At 43.8% G+C, this 22,316-nt stretch overlaps 2 protein-coding genes across 6 annotated transcripts in view; one reads left to right on the forward strand and one right to left on the reverse strand.

Annotated features, from left to right (window-relative positions):
* The window catches only part of LOC310784188 (cell adhesion molecule DSCAML1-like), a gene marked incomplete at both ends in the record, with an annotated part of 127,221 nt that extends 123,957 nt beyond the window's left edge, over nt 1–3,264 (forward strand). For 4 of the 5 annotated variants that reach the window (XM_083645195.1, XM_083645196.1, XM_083645197.1 and 1 more), the window contains 2 exons: nt 1,720–2,031; nt 2,831–3,264. In XM_083645195.1, the coding sequence (XP_083501321.1) occupies nt 1,720–2,031; nt 2,831–3,264 (746 nt within the window). Of the gene's footprint in view, nt 1–1,719; nt 2,056–2,830 lie in introns of all 5 variants that reach the window. The other variant, XM_083645199.1, reaches the window with a different exon arrangement.
* An 8,987-nt stretch (nt 3,265–12,251) lies between these two features.
* On the reverse strand, nt 12,252–21,891 carry arhgap35b (Rho GTPase activating protein 35b; the record flags this gene model as incomplete). Its single annotated transcript, XM_083645237.1, has 6 exons — nt 12,252–13,248; nt 15,864–15,969; nt 16,207–16,338; nt 16,961–17,038; nt 17,530–17,671; nt 18,145–21,891. The coding sequence occupies 6 exons, from the start codon at nt 21,889–21,891 to the stop codon at nt 12,831–12,833; spliced, it is 4,623 nt and encodes a 1,540-aa protein (XP_083501363.1). The 3' UTR covers nt 12,252–12,830.
* Nucleotides 21,892–22,316: the final 425 nt, after the last annotated feature.

Consider the following 22,316-nt stretch of genomic DNA (forward strand, 5'->3'; position numbering starts at 1 on the left):
CTATTTCAGAGTATGCATCGATGCATGCTGCTCCAGCCAAACTTCCCCACAATCCTTTGCGCAGCGGAAGTTCTTCTTCTTCTAATGTTTTATGGTGGTTGGCAAACAACTTTTTGTGCATTGCCGCCACCTACTGGCGTTACGTCGCACTGACTGAGCTGCGTGTATAATCCACGCCCACCTCCATGACGCCGTGAACACGTCAATAACTATGATTAAAACACTGACAGAAATATGCACGTTATTATACTGTTAAGAATGAGACTGCATGTAAGTATCATCACATCAGTTTATTAGAAACAACATACATTACAATATAACAGCAATTTGTTTATTTGATTGTCTGTTCCAATTTTGTAAATGCTTAGTCTGAATTTTTTGTATAATGTAGGCTACTGTTTGTTATTGCCAAACTTTGTTTATTGAATTAAAAAAAAGAAAAAAAAGAAAAGAAAACTCAAATGTGGCGCTGCGGACGTCGGCGGAAGTGAGCAAGAGGTCGGAGTTCAGGAAGCTCACGTGACGACAGATGTAGTGTGTCCCAATAGTATGCATTTTGCATGCATGCTACACACTACAATCCATACTTTGTGAGGGCAGCGGCAGTACATACTACAAGAAAGAAGTACAAGTATGGGTATTGGAACGCAGCCCTGGTTTCACCAGGCTAAGGGCGTGTTCCGCTCCAGCTCAATCTGATTGGTTGGAAAACACATCACTCTCATGTGTTCTCTGTGAATTGCAAGTGTTTTTCAACCAATCATATTTTTTCATTAGATAAATTACCAAATAAATAAACGCCCACAGGGCGAATGTTTTTTTAACTACCTACTCCAGGCTGGGACCAGGGCCAGAGTGACTCGTCTGCATGGAGCTCTCCTTTCCATCAGTGCCCTACAGGTCACTGTTGTTGAAGCATTTTAAGAATATAATGAATGAAAAAATGCACATAAGAAAAAACACATTTGATTGATATTTTATTATAAAAAAAAATATATGAAAAATGAAAAATGAAAAATGAAAAATGAAAAATATAAAATATAAAAATAAAAATAAAAAATTATATATTTTTTTTTAATATAAAATCCCCAATCTAATAGAGGAGGACTATCCTCCTATGCCTCACTGGAAAAAACTCTGATACACACACGCACGCACACACACACACACACACACACACACACACACACACACACACACACACACACACACACACACACACACACACACACACACACATCAAATCAATTATAAAGCCAAATCAGGGCCAATATAAACAAGCTATAGTGTGACTTGTATGACCCCTCCTCTTAGTCAAGTCAAGTAGGGTCTTTAGTAGTGGGGGCTTTCAAGCCTTGTTGATGAGGCCGATGGCAGTTGGGAAGAAGCTGTTCTTGTGACGAGAGGTTTTGGTCTTGACAGACCTCAGCCTCTTGCCGAGGGGGAGCATTTCAAAGAGTTTGTGTCCGATGTGGGAGGGGTCGGCCATGATTTGACGAGACCTCACAGTATACCTGTCAAATGCTCAATCACTGAGACTAAATATGAGACCTCACAGTATACCTGTCAAATGTCACAGTATACCTGTCAAATGTCACAGTATACCTGTCAAATGTCACAGTATACCTGTCAAATGTCACAGTATACCTGTCAAATGTCACAGTATACCTGTCAAATGCTGAATCACTGAGATTGAAAACATACGTATTTGTTTTGCAGATAAGGGTCGCAACAGCATGGTGTCGACAGAGAGCGCTTCATCCACCTACGAGGAGCTGGCCCGGGCCTACGAACACGCCAAGCTGGAGGAGCACCTGCAACACGCCAAGTTCACCATCACAGAGTGCTTCATCTCGGACAGCTCGTCTGACCACATGACCACAGGCACCAATGACCCGGCCGACAGCCTGACCTCGCTCAGCACGCCGTCTGAGCCGGGCATCTGCCGCTTCACTGCCTCGCCACCCAAACCGCAGGACTATGACCGCCGGCAAAATGTGGCTGTGCCCATTCCCCATCGCGCTAACAAAAGTAAGTATGAATGGACAGGGACATTCTTAAAGTGATCATCTGCAAGATCTTGTTTTGTGTGTGTGTGTGTGTGTGTGTGTGTGTGTGTGTGTGTGTGTGTGTGTGTGTGTGTGTGTGTGTGTGTGTGTGTGTGTGTGTGTGTGTGTGTGTGTGTGTGTGTGTTTTCTTGATTTTGGCAAAACCTATGGTGCAAAGAGATCATTGGTTTGGTGTTTTACACTCTGGCCCAACATACTGCAATACTAAAGACACTCAATGTACTGTAGACTGAAGCTTCTCATATTTCTTCCACCACCTTATGTTTATTATTTTAAGAGGGCAAAATTGCACAAAAATCTTTATTTGAAATGACTGCATTGTATTGTATAACTTTATTTATTTATTTATTTATTTATTTATTTATTTATTTATTTATTTATTTATTTATTTATTTATTTATTTATTTATTTATTTATTTATTTATTTATATATATTTTTTTTTTTACCTTTATTTAAGGAGGAATAGCCCCAGTGAGATAAATAAAAAATCAAGGGGGTCTGTCCTGGCCAAGATAGGCAGCCACATTTCGTTACAGACACAGTATAAAACAATTTACATGTTTACATTTGTACGCTGACCCAGATTGATTAAAATTACGAAAAGGACATTGAGAGTGCTGGTCGTTTTTGTTTTACAAAATTTTCGTTGGCCTTGCACCTAAGTTAGGTTTTGGATCGAGTTGTGCTCACAGTTGGTGAGTTTATATATTCATTGTATTGTATGTCTGTGATCTTGTGACTATTCCACTGTCAATCTTAGGTGAATTCTGTAACCTGCCCCTCTACATGAAGACGGATCCATTCTTCCGCAAACAAGGGGAGCTGCACGACCCGTGCCCGGCCGTGCCGCCGCGGGAAGCCTCAATCCGCAGCCTGGCCCAGCGGGCGTACCACACCCAGGGCCGTCACATGACTCTAGACCCGGCCAAGCAACAGGCCCTGACGCTGGGCCACTCTGGGCTGGGCAGCCTGGGCGTCAGCTCGGGCACTGCCACCCTGCCCCAGAGGACTCTCACCATGCCCGGCTCCAACCCCGCCGCCACCGCTTCCACTTCCAGCACTTGCAGCAACCCCACCAACAGCAACAAGGTGGGGGGCTCCAGAGACTCGCTGCTAGAGAGCAGCTCCTCCGCACTGGGTAGACTGCACAAACAGAGCGTGGGGGCCTACTCCAAGTCGTACACGTTGGTGTAGTCCGCGCGCTGGGGAGACTGCAGAAACAGAGCGTGGGGTCCTAATCCAAGTCCTACACGTTGGTGTAGTCCGCGCTCTTGCACAGACTTGCGCTGCTGTCCCACTCCTCAGCCAGCACCACTCTGGTACTCTTCAGTCTGGGCCAGAAAGGCCATGCAAGCATCTTTCTTTAGACCCAACTAATGGCTAATTGCCCAGCGTCCTGTCTAGTTTCCCTCTGGATAGGTGTTATCCCAGACAGAGAGCTAGCTAGCCCTCCTGTCTCACGCTCACCTGGGACTCCATAAAAGAACTACTAACTCCAACTAACAGTTCCAGATGGCCGGTGCTCAGCTCCCCTCAGCTCTAGTGGGAGCCAGGAGCTACTCTGCGCTCATTTGGAAATATAGACTATTACTGAGGGCTCTGTGCTTATGATGATGATGATGAGTGTGAAAGCCCGTACGAAGCTGGGTGGCCATGTTCTCTCTCATACGCGCACACATACTGTCCTCCATGGTTTTGAGTATTATGTCAATTTGCAGGACTACCAATTAAGTTCCCTATTCTTATCTCACCCTCTACATGTTTCTTAATGTCCCGGCTAGCAATTGGCAGATTTGCGCTTACTGGTGATTCCAAAAAGAAGGAGCTCAAATTTCTACCACGTTAATGTTCTCCACACATCTCTCTTCCCTTCCAACTGAACAGCATCCAACAGCGTTTTGACCCAATCATGACAACCCAAATGACCCAGCTATGATTTCTCGCAATACAAATAGAGAATATTTGGTATTATAAAGAATTTACATATATATTTCTATGTAGGTATATTATTGACATTTAAGTGAAATTATGACAAAGTATAAATTGTATATACTACAATAGTCTAGTAGTATATACAACAATTTTAATGTTAATGTCGATTTTAAGAACGAGACAATCGCTCAATCATGTAAAGAGAAATTAAAAAGAGATTGGACTAAAGAAGGAGAAAGTGTAGTATATATAGGGGATGTTCTGTATGTTACTGTATGTAGACTGGCTATAAGAAAAGTGTTCCTGTGTGGATGCGGAGCACCCCTCTCCAAGCCCCTTGTTGAGATGGGAAAGGCAAGATTGGTTACTCAGTTTTAATTGCAGGTCCTGAAAAGGCAGACTGATTGGCTCTAAGTAAGCAGACCTACGGCTCTGTGGTCTGTTCTGCCAAAGAACACAACAAGTCTGCAACACCCGCCACCCTCTGTGTGTTCAGTGGATGCCACCATGACACAAAGGTTTCATGGCTTTCAGTTATAGGAGCCGTTCATTTGCCCCTAGTTAGTTTGCCATGAGGCTGTCAGTGGTTGGTAATTACACTTATATATTCAGACACCAAATCCATTTCACAGAGGGCGGGGTTGTAGACGTGGCGTCTGCTGGCTGTTGACTGAGTCACTTTCACTCATACCATTTTGCATCCCCAATTTAGTTTACTGTTGGGGAAGCGGGGGTAGGAAATGGCTGCTGCAAAATGGCCACAGATTGGAGTTAATGTATTAAGGCCTCTGTTTGTGGTGTGGATGGATGACAGACTGAGAAGACTGACAGTCACAGATACAGTAACACACCCCACCAACCTCTCAGCCAGGTATCACTCAGCCCAGCCCCCATCTCTTTAAAGAAATGTATAACTAGCTGAAGGAGTCCCGCTCATGTGAATGAAGTAAAATAATCTACTGAAGCCGAGAGTCGTTATTTGTCAGGGAGTTCAGTTTGAAAATTATATAATGTGCACTCAATTGATATCTTTGTTGTTGCCCTGTCTGAAAGTACTGTACATGTCCCACTTTTGCCATTTCCATACCCCTCCATTTTGCGATAATGTACATTAACACAAGAACATATTGGAATGTCTTTCTAAGCATCTCCATGATAGTGTTTTGTGATTTATCTTTATTTATTTCTTCATTTGTCTGCTTATTTATTTATTTATTTATTGGGGGGGGGGGGTGTATTTGTTGGTCTGTTCTCTTTTTTTTTTATCATTTGTTTGGGGTTTTCTCAAAATCTTGGTTCCAGAGGCCAAACAATACCAAGATACCTGGCCTGTGGCTAAGGCTGGTTCAGCCAAGTGAAATCAGGGACTTGTAGCTCTTTTGGTCAAACAGACTTCTATAGTGTATACTGTATATACTGGATTGGGTCAGGTAAGCGTTCAGACTTCTATAGTGTATACTGTATATACTGGATTGGGTCAGGTAAGAGTTCAGACTTCTATAGTGTATACTGTATATACTGGATTGGGTCAGGTAAGCGTTCAGACTTCTATAGTGTATACTGTATATACCAGATTGGGTCAGGTAAGCGTTCAGACTTCTATAGTGTATACTGTATACTGGATTGAGTGAGGTAAGTGTTCAGACTTCTATAGTGTATACTGGATTGGGTCAGGTAAGCGTTCAGACTTCTATAGTGTATACTGTATATACTGGATTGGGTCAGGTAAGTGTTCAGACTTCTATAGTGTATACTGTATATGGATTGGGTCAGGTAAGCGTTCAGACTTCTATAGTGTATAGTGTATACTGGATTGGGTCAGGTAAACTTTCATACATCTACAGTGTATACTGTTGGATTGGGTCAGGTAAGCGTTCAGACTTGTATAGTGTATACTGGATACTGGATTGAGTTAGGCAAGTGTTCAGACTTCTATAGTGTATACTGTATATACTGGATTGGCCGATTGGGTAAGGTAAACATTCAGACTTCTATAGTGTATACTGTATATACTGGATTGGGTCAGGTAAGCTTTCAGACTTCTATAGTGTATACTGTATATACTGGATTGGGTCAGGTAAGCGTTCAGACTCCAGTCCTTCTCCCCCTGTTCAAATTAAAGTAAAGATTCACTATCCTAAACATACTGGACCCATCATCTCTACCTTTGTCTGTGTTGTTTATAGATTAAGTCTTGTACATAAAACACAGTTTTGTATGAAGAGCTATTTTCGTCAGAATAAACCAGGGGACACATCAGGGTTGAATGCCCCAATTTCAAAATCAAAATGGTATCAACGATAAAAGAAAAAATATTTTACTTCTGAAATGGGCAAAAAAAGCATTTTCTTTCCCTTTATGTTTTTGATACTAATTTGTTGAATTTTTATTCTTTTTTAAAGGTCTTTTGATGTTGTCATTTGTCCTATTTACTTTTTTTATTATAATTATTTTGTATTTTGTTCATCCTGAAAAAAGTCATTGCATGCTTGCTAAAAGGGAAAATTGAAGGAAAAAATGTATGAAAATTAAAAATTAAACAAAAAAATGTTGAGGGTATCCCAAACATTTGTTTGAGTTGCTTGTTATAGCAATTGCTTGTGTTCAAAAGTACATTTTCTATGAAAAGAAAGCAAAAACAAAAAAGAACATTCTAACACCTTGTGCAATAAAGCTATCTTTCATACGTCACGGCTTCTGTCATTCTCAACAGACTTATTGGCATATCATCTGAAAATATTAAGTAACTACCACCTAATCAAGCAAAGCAGTCCCTCAGGCTAGCAGGGACACCAGAAATGGGTAAAGTACAGAAAGGTAGAAGTGGAATAATAAACATCGAAGATTTATTATTGGACATCCAGTCATGAGCTGACACTATCCCAAAATTATAAACCAGAAGAATATTGCCAGCTGAAAAGAATAACAAAATCAAAATGAGAAACACAAATATCCATATGTATGCAATATGAAATGGTACAACCATTCTAAAAGTATCTATATGTGAAGAATGTAACCAAGACATTTGATATCGGAAGAAAGCTAAAAAGCTAAAATATGTGAATTAACAGCAATAGTGTGTCAATGTGCATCATGTTCACATAAACAAGTCAACAGATGACCATACAGTACCCTACAAAAACTGCTGATGTGTGAACAAGCATATGAAAAACATTGTCAATATATTCACAATATATATACACATGCACATAGCATAATGCAGGCGTCAAACCCAAGGCCCGGGCCGGGGGCCAAATCCGGCCCGGCACCTCATTTATTTGGGCCGCGAGAGCTAGCAAAAAATAAAGTTTTCACAATACAATTCTAATTCTAATAGTTGTAGGCTCCAGGTTGTCTATTTGCCATTATTTTTTTTCTAATTCTGCTTTCGGAGCTAGTTATTAAGCTATTACTAAAAACAAATAATTGAATCAGAGGCAATATGTATTATTATAACAAGTAGGCCAGATACATTCATATCATGTTACATTTACAACCGCCCTTTGAGGGCAACCATAATGCTGATGTGGCCCGGGATGAAATTGAGTTTGACACCCCAATGTGTCGATTTGGACAAGTGCATTATTTACCATCCCCTTGTCCAAACTGTGGATGGAGGTAGCTTATGTGCAGAAAAATGACAAAGTGCAAAAGATGGATGTGCATATTAATTATCGCCATAAAAACACAAAGCAATCCTGATTCAGCTTCCTCCTGGTTGGCAGAGACAGGAAGTATAGTAAAGTCGGCGGAGGATAGTCCATACTAGCTGCATCAGCTCAGGTGTTGTCCAAGGTGGAGTTCAGCTTAGTCCTCCTCATCCTCCCCTCTGCCACCTCCAGCTGTCCAGCCTCAGCCTTTCTCACCAGTTTGTTTATCTGTTATATGTTGCCTACCCAACACACTGCCAACAGTGTGCTGGCCAAGACTGATTTTAGAACATGGTGAGTCATCTTATCTGTAAGATCAGTGGTTCTCAAACTTTTTCAAGTCAAGGACCCAAACTGACACAAACTAGACCATGGACCCCCATTTGATAAAATCTTGTCCCAGGGTCCCCCATCTGATAAGATCTTAGCTTTTGTGATTACCCTTCCACTCTCTTGGGACTGCAGGAGCCTGTTGTTGGGGTCGTTAGGTTGATTGTGTGCACCTGGGCTCATTGCACTCATTGGGTCTTCAGACCATTCGGTCTCTCCCTCCTCACAGATGCACCTGCATCCACATGAGTAATGTGGGTAACGCTTTAGAATACAGCCTTACAGACTTCCAGGGTAAGTACAGGGTAACACAATCTGTACTTAACAAAATATCTGTACTTACAGGGTGAGTACAGGGTACAAGATGTGAATTTATGGAATAAGGGGCCCCTGTAGTTATACTGTAGTTACTATGTAACTACGAGGGAATTAACACTGCTTTAGAATACAGCCCGCACCCCTGTAGTTACCATGTAGTTACTATGTAACTGGGGGGGAATAACACTGCTTTAGAATACAGCCCATGCCCCTGTAGTTACCATGTAGTTACAGATGTTAATGTGAAGATGTTAAGAATAAGATGTTTTTTTTTTTATATTCAACTGTATTTATTGTGGGCCTAAGTTCTATGTACTTTGTCCTTGAGAGCCACAACTGGAAAGAAATCCTTTAGTAAAGCAGTGTTAATCCCCCTAGTTACATAGTAACTAGATGGTAACTAACTACAGGGGCGCGGGCTGTATTCTAAAGCAGTGTTAAGTCCCTAGTGTAACTACAAGGGCACGGGCTGTATTCAGTGTTAATTCCCTCGTAGTTACATAGTAACTAAAGTGTAACTACAGGGGCCCCTTATTCCATAAATTCACATCTTGTATAGGGTAAGTACAGATTTTGTTTCCTTGTACTTACCCTGTAAGTACGCTGTACTAAAGTACACATTTTGTACCCTGTACTTACCCTGTACTGTAAGTTGCGCTCTGTATTCTAAAGCGTTACCGATGTGCTGTGATGTGACACAAGGACACCATGATCTTCATCGCACTACAGCTCTGCAGCCACAAGATGGCATCACAGCACTGCAAAGTCTGCACCCTCCACAGATGAAGGCAACAGATACTGTGATGAAAGTATTCCAAGAGGGAGCAGTCAGTCATGACGGATAGGATGTGAATAATTGATGTTTTTCAGAGTCCCCTGCACCAATCCCTAATTACTAGAGTTACCTAGTTACTACAGGAGAGGTCTTTCTACATGTCAAGTGTGTGTTGTGTTGAACTATGCTTGTATTAGAAGGCTGCATAGATAAGTATTGAGATATTGAGTTTATGGGTGTGGTTTACATAGATTGAGCCTTGTCCTGACTAAGTTATCTTTTCAATGAGGATTTACTGATTAAATGGTGCTTTCAATGGAGATTGACACACATGGAAGCATATCATTTGTTCACGCAGATGTGTGAGGTACAGTATAATGCAGCAGCCTTGTATTCATGCAGAACATGGCCATGGTTGTTTACAGAGTTGTCTCAGCACTGCAGTGTTTGATCATTGCAATCGATCATGACATCTATGTTAAAACCACCACCATTGTCAAAGTGGTGAAAATGTGGATAATTACAATTAGTCTAATATGTCAGGTGGCAGCAGGGTGAGATTGGGCTTTTCAAAAGCTGCCATGGGCCCTCCCTCCCCTCCATTTCCACTTAATACTGATGTTCAGTTCAGCTTCTCATTGCTGTGACAATTTAAGTAGGTAAGTGATTAATCAATTTAATTACAAATACGTGGCTTGGAATAATTGAAAATTATTTTAACTCCCAAACAATTCCTTGGCTATATGGTTTTACTCCTCGTTAAACTTGTAAAATGCACAAACTACAAAAATTCCGAACTGCAAAATGTAACAATCTCATCACACACAGACAAGAGGGCTGAGGACAATTTTACAAGATTTAATTTATTAACTATTATACAGTTCACATAAGGCCTTCATCTTCAAACACCATCTCAGTCAGACAAATTCCATGGTTTGCTCTTGATGCACAGTACTTAATCTTTCACTTTTAAGCTATTTCACTTTAGTATTGTTTTGTTCTCATACTAATTTCATGTCTTAAAATAGGAAGAGGTGTTAGTCCTTCTCCCTTGGCGTGTTCTTAAATCATGCACTAAACTTAAGTGGCCTTAAACCATTCACAAAAATCGTAAAAATGGACTTTCAATCATTGAAATACACACTAGAAATGTTTTCTACCATTGACTAAAGTAACATACAAATAAACAACCATTATAGTATGCACTCACTTTTTGCTCATTGAGTGGCATATCTGCCAAGGTTGTGTCATAAGTGAAGTGATGCAGCAAGATTAGATCCTCCCATGAATCACATTTTAGTGGGACACTGGTTGGTTGGTGTTGCCCCTCCCCTCCACTTCTGTGCCAGTTACAATGTTCCAGCCTACAGCTCTCAACTGTTTGAGAAGAATCCTCGGTTTAGTCGGATGATCACATAAGATGACTGACTTCCAACAGCATTGAGATTCCAAAAGTACCAGTAAAGTGATGATCCCAAATACGAACACAACCAATGATCTAGCTAATTCGGTCAGACTTGCTAACGAGAACCAACAGAGCCACAATCATCCAGGACTTGCATGGGCCATCTTGACTTGTCCTCATTGAAAGGACAGTGCTCCCTCGCATAAGTTTAATAGACAGTTAAAATTGTCAGGACTTCAGTGCTCCCACTGGAAATGTGCTGCTTGTTTGAAAGAGAAGACAATGTGTCAGCAGCACAAGGCTAGTTCACTAGAGCAGGTATGTCAGCATGCTCTCATTCTGATGCCATCAAATACTTCCACTTTGTCAGGCACCTTGTGCGTTGGATGTTAACGCACACGGTAACCTTGTGCACCTTGTGCGTGGGATGTTAGCGCACACGCTAACCTTGTGCGCAAGTATGATACGCACACAGACAATCCGGTAAATAAGCACTGCGCACCTGGTTGGGGTGAGGCCTTCGTGTTGGGGTGAGGCACAGGGAAGTGAGGGGGGTTTGGTTTAGGCAATGGTAGCCACTTGGTTGGGGTTAGGGTTCGGATATGGTGGGGGGCTCCAGGAGAAGACTTCGGGGGGGGGGGGGGGGGGGGGGGGGGACCCCCTTTGCGTCGGTCTTCCCCTAGGGGAAGGGGCAGTAGTGAGACCCCCCTCCCTTCATCTAATGCGCCACACCAGTTGGAGACAATCAGCCTCCAACCAGGTGGCAAGTGCTTGTTTAACGGTGCATCAGTGTGCGTTTCATACTTGCGCAGAAGGGCACCGTGCGCGTTAACATCCCACGCACAAGGTGCATGACAAAGTGGCAGTATTCTACGCCATCAGAGTGAGAATGGGATGAAATGGTTGGCGGTGCTTCTGGAACAAGTCCCACCCACAAACATTTAATTTCTACTGGTCATTGTATGTAATAGCAGGACTAGCAGTGACAGTGCTTTGAGAATACTAAACTGTCCGAGTTAAAGGTCCTTAATATTAGATGAGTACAAAGAGCTTGGTTTGATAGACAGCCACAGCAACACATCCAGCAACCTATCATATTTCAAGCCTGTGGTTTCCATAGACAACAGATGGCAATGTAGAGTCATGGTATGGTATGACTAGGTTATACAGTCAAAGCGCGCTCTCTTTCACTTCCACAATTTTAGCTTCCCTGATGGCAGACAAAGTCTTTTCAGGTATTGTAAGAACCTGATTAACCAAACCAAACTTCCCTATACAACCACTCTGATCTGCCACAGCAGCTACAAAGAGGACAAGCTCCAAGTCAACTATTTCTAACATGGCTGGGAGAAAGAGGAATATAAGTAGATTCAGATTTTCCATAAACTTAAAAAGGGACCTCTGGATCAACCTAAAGAACACAAGTTTTTACAAAAGGATCTTGTTTCACAAGCCTGCACTAGTGCCACACTCAACCACAAAACAAACATGGACAAATTGATCAATGTGGCATTTCTTCGAATTGAACACTACACTATCAAAAAGTGCTTCAGATAAGTATGTGGATACAAAAACAAGTTTGATGTAAACAAAGTTTGATCTGCCAAAGCTCTGTAGAGGCGATGGGTATGGCTGTTTGAGCTGTGAACGTCAAAACACACAAGAAACAGTCTGTCCCAAAAATCCCCTCATGAGGGAGAACAAAACAAACAGTGATCATTAAAGTGCATCCCTGGATGTAAACCCCCCCCCTCCCCAATCCCGAGGCCGACACCTCGAGTAGAGCCGACACCTCGAGTAGAGCCAATGAGAGACCCCAAAGGCAGACAAGAGAGGAACCTCTGCTATATGGGGCAAACTGCTGCCCAAAGGACCAAGAGAGGAACAGTCTAATATAAATCCAGTGGCAGTACTTTCATGAGCAAAAGAAACAAAACCCCACACATTATGTCAAATAATTATACACAGATAAAAACATGGTGGCCACAAATGATGTCTTCCAGCTTGACATGGAGGTTTGGATTTCTTGATAGTGTTAGGATAGTGTAAGTGGAGGCGGACAGAAGACAGGCTGACAGTTACAGTGCCCATTGCCCTCCGCTTCTGCCCTGATGTCAGATTCCAGGCTGTCAGGGCGCAGATGCAAGAGTCTGTCATGGTGGTAGCCTGCCCTAATACATTGAAGCATGGATACAAGTGACAGGCTGGGCAGGTTTTCTCTCGCCGTAACGTAGGTTCGTCCATGACTAAAAATGTTAGGTGTGCGCGTGCACGTTGTGTGTTTCTTGTGTGTTATGTGTTGGTGATAAGGTCCAGCATCATCATGGGGCACGCGTGGTCTCATTGTCTCTCACAGTGTCTCTTGTTCGGCAGGAGAGTGGTGGTGGGAGTGGGGGTGCTGGTGGAGGGGCGGGAGCAGGGACTGCAGGGGGGACTGGGGGGTGGTGGGCGGGGACTGCTGCAGCGGGCTGAAGTGCGTGGTGGTGGTGTGGGGGGGGGAGGACCGGTAACAGGAGTAGGCGGAGCCCCCGGTGAGGGTGGTGGTGGGCGAGGCGGGCAGGCCTGCCAGCCCGGTGGGCGAGTCGAGGAGGGGCTGGTTGTAGAAGAAGAATGTACACTGGTGGATGAAGGTCTCGATGATTGTCTGGTAGGTGCGCGTGGCGGTCAGGGCGTCCATAGTGGTGAAGTCGGGTCTCATGAGGGTGGGCCAGAAACAGATGGACAGGTTTTCACTGGTCATCAGGTTTAGCCTGCTCAGCTGGCTCACCCTGGAAAAAACACGTGCACACACACACAAATGTACTCATTCTCATAAACTACAGCAAGGCACAAGCAGATGGGTTTCAACTAGGGCTGGGCGATATGGACCAAAAATCATATCTCTGTATTTTTAGAGTGAAGGGCGATACACAATATATATCTCTATTTTTTACGAGCGGGCTAAATGCTAATTTGTAAATCAAAGCCACATGTAGGGCTGGGGCCGGGCGATATGGACAAACTTAAAGGCCCGTTCCGTTGGTTTTGGCGAGAAATAAATGTGCACAAAGTGTTTATTATTGGCACTGAGTGAATGCGCCTTGACGTCACTTAAAAATGGCGACCAGGGGCGTTTCTCTCAGACCAGCCGTTCAGAAGATACATGGAAATACCGCAGTTTCGAAGTGGATAGCATCTCCCGCCACAGCTAGAGGATGTAACGTCTCGCGCGTTCACGAGCTCGTCTCTTGTCCTAGACGCTAACAGGAAATGGCTGAAGTAGCTTTTAACGTTACGTTCATCGCTAGCTGCTAGCTAAAGGAAACAACAACACAGACTCCAGAAAAAGTCCAGACTAAATAAATAAATATTTATCTAATGAAGCCCGTCTGGCCAGACAGCAGCAATGTGACCGACATCGGGGGGAAACTAGAGTCAGGACTGTGTTTTCGGTTCATGAAGGGAACTTGCTGCTTGTAGCTACTGTAATGTGGTTTTGACCAGATAACGTTAGCTGCTTGCTAATGGATTTTCAAGATTCAAGATTTTTATTGTCACTCCGTAGTACAAGTATCTGACCACCTGGTCAGAAACTCTGCTAACATTACCGTCTTGTGTGAAGTAATGCAACCCTAACGTTACTACCGTTATGCTTATGGTCATGGAACATTATTGTTTGACTGTAGTTACTAGCTGCGGTTGTGAGTCTGCCTATTAGAACCATAGTAACGTTAGCTTGATGCTATACGCGGCTAACTAATAGATTTAGCTATATTTATAGAAATTACCACCAGCCCCACTAATAACGTTACTGTCTTGTGTTGATAATGAATCTAACAGTCGGAAATATGCCTAACGTTAGCCTACTGTCTGTTATGCTTACGGTACATTGTTTGACTGTACATACAGGGGGATCAGGCTATTTCCTGGCTTGTGCTAACATGAGTATCCACTTCCCGCAGCCAGCAGGCTCTGACTGCAGTTGGCTGCAGTGGGACTGCACATACTAGTAACGTTAGCTTGATGCTAATCGCGGCTAACTAATATTAATTTACATTTATAGAAATTACCACCAGCCCCACTAATAACGTTACCGTCTTGTGTGGATAATGAATTTAACAGTCGTAAATATGCCTAACGTTACTGTTATGCTTATGAAACATTGTTTGATTGTTCAATCAGTTTGGTCAACTCCAGGCACGGTACCGTACATACAGGGGGAGCAGGCTATTTCCTGGCTTGCGCTAACATGAGTATCGACTTGCCCGCAGCCAACGCAAGCCAAAACACAACCAAACATGCCACAATAACGTCCCCTATTTCATCCAGAATCCTTCCTGGGCATCTCAAGGCTGATCTGACCGATAAATTGTCCAGGTTGCCGTTTTCAAGTGACTTTTATGAGTTAACGTTACAAAGCAACGAACAGCTCTGCTGTTGCCAGGCAACTGCTTGTGCGCGTGCGAGTATGGTGCCCGCGCGTCAGCTCGTGCACACGCTGCCTGCAGTTACACTAACGGCCACCGGCGTCAGTAATAGTGAGTATTGACGGATTGGGCCTTTAAATATAACAATATTTTTGACCAAATACTTCTATTGAGGAGGATTATTTTTTTTAGATTAGATATATTAGATATATTTAACTCCATCTGGCAACCTCTCATTCTGCACCTGGAAAAAAACACGAAATAATGTTGAACACTACTTTATTTTTTAAGTTTCTCTGTCATATTGTTGGATCCGCGTTTTTTGGGGTGGGTGGGGTGAGGGCTAGGGGCTTTATGTAACAATATTTTCTTTATTCTTATTTTCTCTGTTATTACTACTGTTATTACTAGTATTGTTGTATCGATCAATCCATATATCGTACGCTGACGTTTTTTGTGTGTTTTTCCAGTTGTCGTTGTTATTGTTGTTGTTGTTTTTTTGTCCCCCTATCCGTCACATGGTGTTGATGTTTGTCTTTTGTTCGTTATAGAAAAGAGATGGTGTCTGACATAATACTGTAACCATATTTGTAATAATACTGTAATGTACAGATATTCGCCATTCTCATTAAAAAAAATTCAAACAAAAAAAATACTTCTATTGATATTGTGACAATATTGGTGCTTTCACAAAATATTTATATACGATTTTTAATAAATAATCATCAGTAATGTGGATATATTGACAATATTGGCAAATAATATAACCGATAAAAGAGCCTTGTAAGTTCATAAAATTGTACTGTAATGCAGCCTTTAAGACTAGGAAAAGACAACACTTACCGGTATGTCATATCACAATATTAAGATATCCAAAATCTTAGATGAGTCTCATATCACAATATCAATATATTTCCCAGCCCTACTTTAAACAAAGCCAGGGAAGTGAATCGAATAGTAGACTAGAGGGAACTCACTTGTGTAAGTGGCTCGTGACATATTTGAAGACATCATAATTCTCCCTGGGGAACCTCCTCAGGACATCCTTCATGGTATACAGCCTCTGCTCTCTGTCGTTGATCTCTGCACACACACAAGAAGTTGCCAATAAATCTCAGACCTCATCATCAATTGCGGTGAGTGGAACCAACTTGTCTCTCTGAAAATGACTCGTATCCATTATTTTCACAGAGGCGTAAACACCTACAAAAAGAATGACGCACATCTGCCAAAACCTTCCCTACCCTCTTTCCTCCTAAAGAAACAACAATCTGTTGGTGTTCCAGTAGAGACCCTCCCAGCCCAGCAGTGTTTTCTTACTGAAAGCATCCAGTAGGTCCACCTGCAGGGCACAAGGCACCAGCGGCTCGGGCAGCTCTGAGAAGAAGCTCTTCAGGCCTCCAGCTACAGTGTTGATGGAGAAGTCTTTCTCCACCAGGTCTAAGCCATGGTCTGCACGGGGACAATGAAGGGGTCAGAGAAAAGGGGGCATCAGCAGCAGCTGTCATTATGACTGAGCTAAATATCATCTGCTGCATGTCACAACTTCCTTTGGCTACTGTCTGTCCAAGTATACAATCAATCAATCAACTTTATTTCAGACACAATTGGGTCCATAAAGAGACATACAGTACAGTAAACAATACAGGAAACATTTCGAAGTGCATTAGAAACACACACGCTCTTGCCCCAACGTTGTGGAAAACCGTAAAAAGGATTAAGAAATATAAATTAAAAGATATACAAACTTTGGCGCCAGTGTTTCCATAAGCATGATGTATACCTCGTATCACTCTTAGTTATGTCAACAAGAGCCATTATAATCTGATTGCTAGACACTGTCAGTCTGCCCATAAATTTAAACATAAATTTTCTCAGAACAGCATAAAAAGTGGGTACATTCCTAGACACAAACATTTCACTTGCGCTATTCCACCTGGGGAGTTTGAGCAATATACGGAATGCATCGTTGTATGCCACCTGAAGTTTTTTTTATTCCTATGCCTATTGATTAGGCAGCCACATAATGACACGACTAACAGTTGGCTCAAACAGGTCAGATAAAGCAACTCACCCATTTCAAACTGCCTCTGCATGCTTTCCATCTCTGACTTGTTCCCGCTCACCCGGTACAAACCCTCTGTGTTCAGGCCTGAAGCAGAGGAAAGCAGGAGAGACATGAGAAGATGAAGCAGAGGAAAGCAGGAGAGACATGAGAAGATGAAGCAGAGGAAAGCAGGAGAGACATGAGAAGATGAAGCAGAGGAAAGCAGGAGAGACATGAGAAGATGAAGCAGAGGAAAGCAGGAGAGACATGAGAAGATGAAGCAGAGGAAAGCAGGAGAGACATGAGAAGATGAAGCAAAGGAAAGCAGGAGAGACATGAGAAGATGAAGCAGAGGAAAGCAGGAGAGACATGAGAAGATGAAGCAGAGGAAAGCAGGAGAGACATGAGAAGAGTGGGGGGAGCAAAGAAAAACTCTGCATTAGCCCTACTAGAAATCGGCATGCCAGTACAGATGCTGCAGGATTTTGCAGCATTGATTGAAGAAAAACGTGTATTACATTCACAGCACACTGTGGTCACGAGAATGTGCCCTGGGTTACAGACAAAAGAAAAACCAGGAAAGAAAACACCGTTACCTGTTGTCTCAATAAAGCGGACACACTTCTCAATGAAGAGTGGGATAGGTCTGTCTGGGGATACCACATTCACTAGAGGGACCCCAAAGTAGTTGTTCTCCAGGGGCTTGGGAATCGCTGGACGGGGCTTTGGTCTTGATTTCTGGGAAGAAAAGAAAGAATCGCAGACAACTATGAGTGTCTAAAATAGGGTTCATCAGTTTGATGCTGGGTCACATTCATTTGCGTCTCACAAAATGCTTTGGTGTCGTTCACAACAGGCAGCATCAAAGATGGTCCAAACAGGTGTTTCTCACAATGAATCACAAGCTGAATGTCTACAACATCCCTTGGACCTTGCCATTGTTTATAGGTACAGGAAACCTGCCAATACAGTTTACATGGTAACGACCTAGAATATTCTGTATTATAGGTTGATGTCATACTGTACTTTATGGTATTTTAATCACCTATGATATCACTATACAATCTGTATAGATATGACTGCCCATCTGTTTTATATGAACAAAAATCATACACCTGTATAAAACCGATAAAATAATTAAGCAATACCTATCATTTCTGTGTGATATTGTTAATCTAAGTCATACTAGCTTTTAAGTAAGGCATACACACCTTGGCTGTTCGCCGTAGGCTCTTCAGAATGTTCCTCTTTTTTGGGTCCTCACTCTCCTCAACAAGGCTTTCTCCTTTCAGGGTCCCATAGTCCTCCTCCTTGGATTTTGTCAGAGCTCCCATCTCATCATCACTGCCTATGAAGCTCGTGCGAAAGCTGCTGAACTTGCCGAGGCGCTTGGAGCGGTCACGGTAAAGACGAGGTTTCACCCCTGCTGCTGAGAACTTCCTCCTTCGCTCCAAAGAGCTGCTGTCCGCTTCGCTGTCTGAGCCATTGCCATTGGAGTGCATTCTGTTGGAGTTGCGGATGGTGATGATCTTGCCCTGGGTGCTATCATGTGGCACTGAGTAGATGATCTCTTCATTGCTAGGGCGGGGTTTTGAAACTGCGTCAATGGGCTCAGCGTAGTCTGAGGGATCATAGCCTCCATCCCCTGCAGGAACCCAGGTAACCGCTGAGGGCAGGGAGCGGCGATGACCTACTGTATCGGTGTATGGGTTACGACTCATCTTCCGGAAGTCAAAGGTGACAGTCGGCTTAACTCTCACTTGGGGGGGTACTTTGTTGTTCAGCTTGTTCTCAAAGGAGCTGATATCGGAGATGACAGAGATGTCACTGGAATCTAAGTCGGGCAGGGTGAAGCCCCCACTGTGAGAGGTGAGCGTGCCATCATAGTAGGGTGGAGACGGCTCCACATCATCCTCAGAATCCAGGAACATGGTGACGGGGCTGGGAGAGCTACAGAACATGGTGACAGGGCTGGGAGAGCTACAGCGCGGGGAGGACACATTCTCATTGGTGCAGGCCTCAGCCACATTGTCGTACATGTGAGTGGCCTCCACGATGTTGCGTTTCTCTATCACCTCTATCAGGAAAGGCTGGAACATCTCTATCCTGTGTAGTCCACCCACCACGCCTCCGGACCCACACACAACACTGTTGAAACGACCCTCGATCTCATGGGCGAGCTCCTCCCCCTGAATCAGCTGTTCCCGGGCATAATCGCTGTCAGTGAGCTCTGCCTGGCTATCTCCCACTGCCAGCAGCTGCACTGGGATAATGTCCTGAACCTCACACAGGAACGCACACAGCGTCTCCAGGGAGGCTTTCCGGGAGACAGAGTACACAGCGATGTAGCCATGCACTAACCTGCTCTTCCGCAAAGTGAAGGAGGCATGGTAGGAGAGCAGAGAGAGCTCTAGAACCAGCTTGTGACCACCGACTGTCTGCTCTAGCATTACAGACGTGCCACTGTTAGATATGGGCCTGCAATGCTGAGGCATTAGGAAGGGAGATATGAGCTGTTCAATGTCATAAGAGTCTCCACACATTAAGCACATGACAATGCGGACGTCTGCCTCTGGAATAGGCTGATGAGGAGAGTCTCGGAGACCTGGAGGCTCAGGGAGGAGGGGCGGGGAGCTGCTAAAGGACGTGCTCCTCCTAATATCCAGAAGGCCCCTCAGCACCTGGTTGATTTGAGTCTCGTTAACATTATGACCATAGCCCACACCGGGGGAAGCTGGGTCTAAGAAGCTCCACTGCAGTCTCCTGGCAATCTGCTGTCCCTGCGTTATTAGGTTTAAGGCAGTTTCTCCACCAATGTCCACATATGACCCCACACCCCTTTTTGTGACTAAAAGCAGCGATGTTGGCAGCTGAGCTAGCTGGCTGTCCCTTCGACCTAGTGTTGACTCCCTAAGTCTCTCGAGGCTTTCTACCACGTAGGAGAGGGACTCCTTTGAATTATACAGACACAGACATCCGTGAGGGGTGAAAGTGGGAGTGTAGAAGGAATTCACAGGAAGACGCACATTGCCCTCGATGGGCCGCAGTGTCAGCTCATACATCTTCCCGTCAAGCACGTACCGGTCATCATTCGTGCAGAGAGCCCTAATCTCATTGGCAAATTCCCTAGCCAGTCCATCCTTTCCCAGTATCACAAGGTTAATTCTGTCGGCCTTGGTGTCCCCAAAGTGAGCTTTCATGTCAAAAAAGGGGTAACACGTGGGGAAACGTGAAGCTAAGAGCTGTTCAATCTTAAAGTCTCCACACTGAGGACTGCTAGGGCAGGTCTCCTTGGTAGGGTGATATACAAAGTGGATATGCTTCAATACTAGAGCATCCCTCTCAGCTGGAAGTTTTTGCAGGGCCTTGAACCTCTGTTCTTCCCCCAGAACCTCCTGGATTGCCCCCATCTTCTCCTTGCTTGGCTTGGCATCCACCTCAAGCTCATAAAAGAGCTCAGAGTACTCCAGTAGCAGCTCCTGGAAGTCTTCTTTAGCATGATGGATGATCTCCTTCTGATGGCGGTTATAGAGGTCCAAGTACTCTGGCTCCTCAAGCCACTGGTAGAACTCTTCATTCATGATGAAGCTGCGGGCCTCCTCCCAGGGTTTACCAGGTGTGACAAAGGGAGAGGAAGCCAACTTGTGTTTGAACTCCTGCCTCATCTCTGCCCGTCTGCACTCATTACGCAAATGTTCCAGGTGGGCATCAAATAGAGCCTCTGCTGCTGCAGTCTCCAGCAGGTCTGATGGGATTCTCTCATCCTCCATGTTGTCAATGTGAGACGTATCCTCCCATGGTGAGTCTTCCAGAACAACAAACCAGTGGGCAAAGTGCTGCTTGGACTCCAGAACCTTCTGTACCCCAGACCAGCTGAGCTGATCTATCTCACCCAGGTCAGGCACCAAAGAACTAAGTGCTAAAGGAAGAGTGCTTAAGTAGATTTTCCGACGCCTCTCAATATGTTCTTGCTTCAGGCGGTAGACGTGCTGCTGAAAGAGCTTTTTGCATTTGGCTGTTCCCTCCAAAAAGACATATTCTTTGTACTCTGCGGAGGTGTTCATGCGCCGACTGGTGTTTAACCAGGTTTCATTGTGATTCTTTACTATACGGTTGACAAGCCATTCATAGCGATCCTTGGCAGAAGCTATCTGTTGACTCTGGAGCTTGAGAGCTTCAAAGTAAGGGATGATCTTGGGCTTGCCCCTGCTCTTATCAATAAGTTGCACCAGAGTGAGGAAGGCAAGGTCCACATTGATATTTGAGCGTGCAGATGTTTCAACCACTGGCAGACTCTTTTTAGTGATGGCAAATGTATGTGAATCTTTGATGTAACGTTCGACTCCTTCATCACATTTGGTGAGGACCAGCACAATGGGCTTCTTAGTCTTGCTAAGCTGACCATATATGTTGGTGACAAATTTCAGCTGGTCGTCAAAGTTGCGGTTCATGCCCCGGCTGACGTCAACACAAAGCATGAATCCATCGACCTGCAGCTTGCCCTCGGGCATTTGTTTCTGCTCAAAGTCCTGCTCCAGTCCCAATTGGTCTGTGCAAAAGTACATGAGCTTCTCTGCTGAAGCTAGCTTGGTTCCAGCTGCCCTTTTCATGTAGGGCTGCATAGCAGTGCTACGGTGTGGCTGAAACGTCTGGTCATCAATGAATTCTGTTTGCTCCACAACATGCATTCTACACTCTGGTCCCTCGTCCAGAACCCGTGCCACCTCTCCCCAGAACAGGAAGTGGTCATTATTAACCACTCGACCCCCAAAGTCACTGGTACTCAACACTGAAGTGTGGTCCAGATAGAAGTCATCTGCACTCGGCCGCACAAAGCGATTGCACAAGCAAGACTTGCCAACGCCACATTGGCCCTTCTCCTTCTCTGTTCCTGACAAACCCACCACAATAAGGTTGTAAATGGGCGATCGGGCTTCTTGCTTTTTGGCCATCATCATCGTCTACTGACACTCATCCTGCCATAAACAGGCACTGTATAAGGGAGTAAACTTGGATGTTTGTCCATAAAGCAGCTGATTCACAGAGGAGCTCGGATGATTCACAGAGGAGCTCAGATTTCAATTTCTCCTATTTGGCTCCAACTTTAATTAAGAGCACTGCAGTGGTACAGCATGAGCAGACATTGCTTTCATTCGTTCCTTATATGGCGCAGGCCCTGTAAAAACACAACGACAACAAAAACACAAATGAGACATTCGAACAGGACAATAAATACAATTGTAAAATTGGTGTATTGAATAAAGAGGACAAAACATCCGAGTTTGAAAAACAGCTTAATACTTGTAGTTGATATACACTATATGAATATAATGTATATTATATATATATATATATATATATATATATATATATATATATATAT

Source organism: Poromitra crassiceps (assembly GCF_964638095.1).
Source record: "Poromitra crassiceps genome assembly, chromosome: 1".
In the NCBI taxonomy this organism is placed as follows: Eukaryota; Metazoa; Chordata; class Actinopteri; order Beryciformes; family Melamphaidae; genus Poromitra; species Poromitra crassiceps.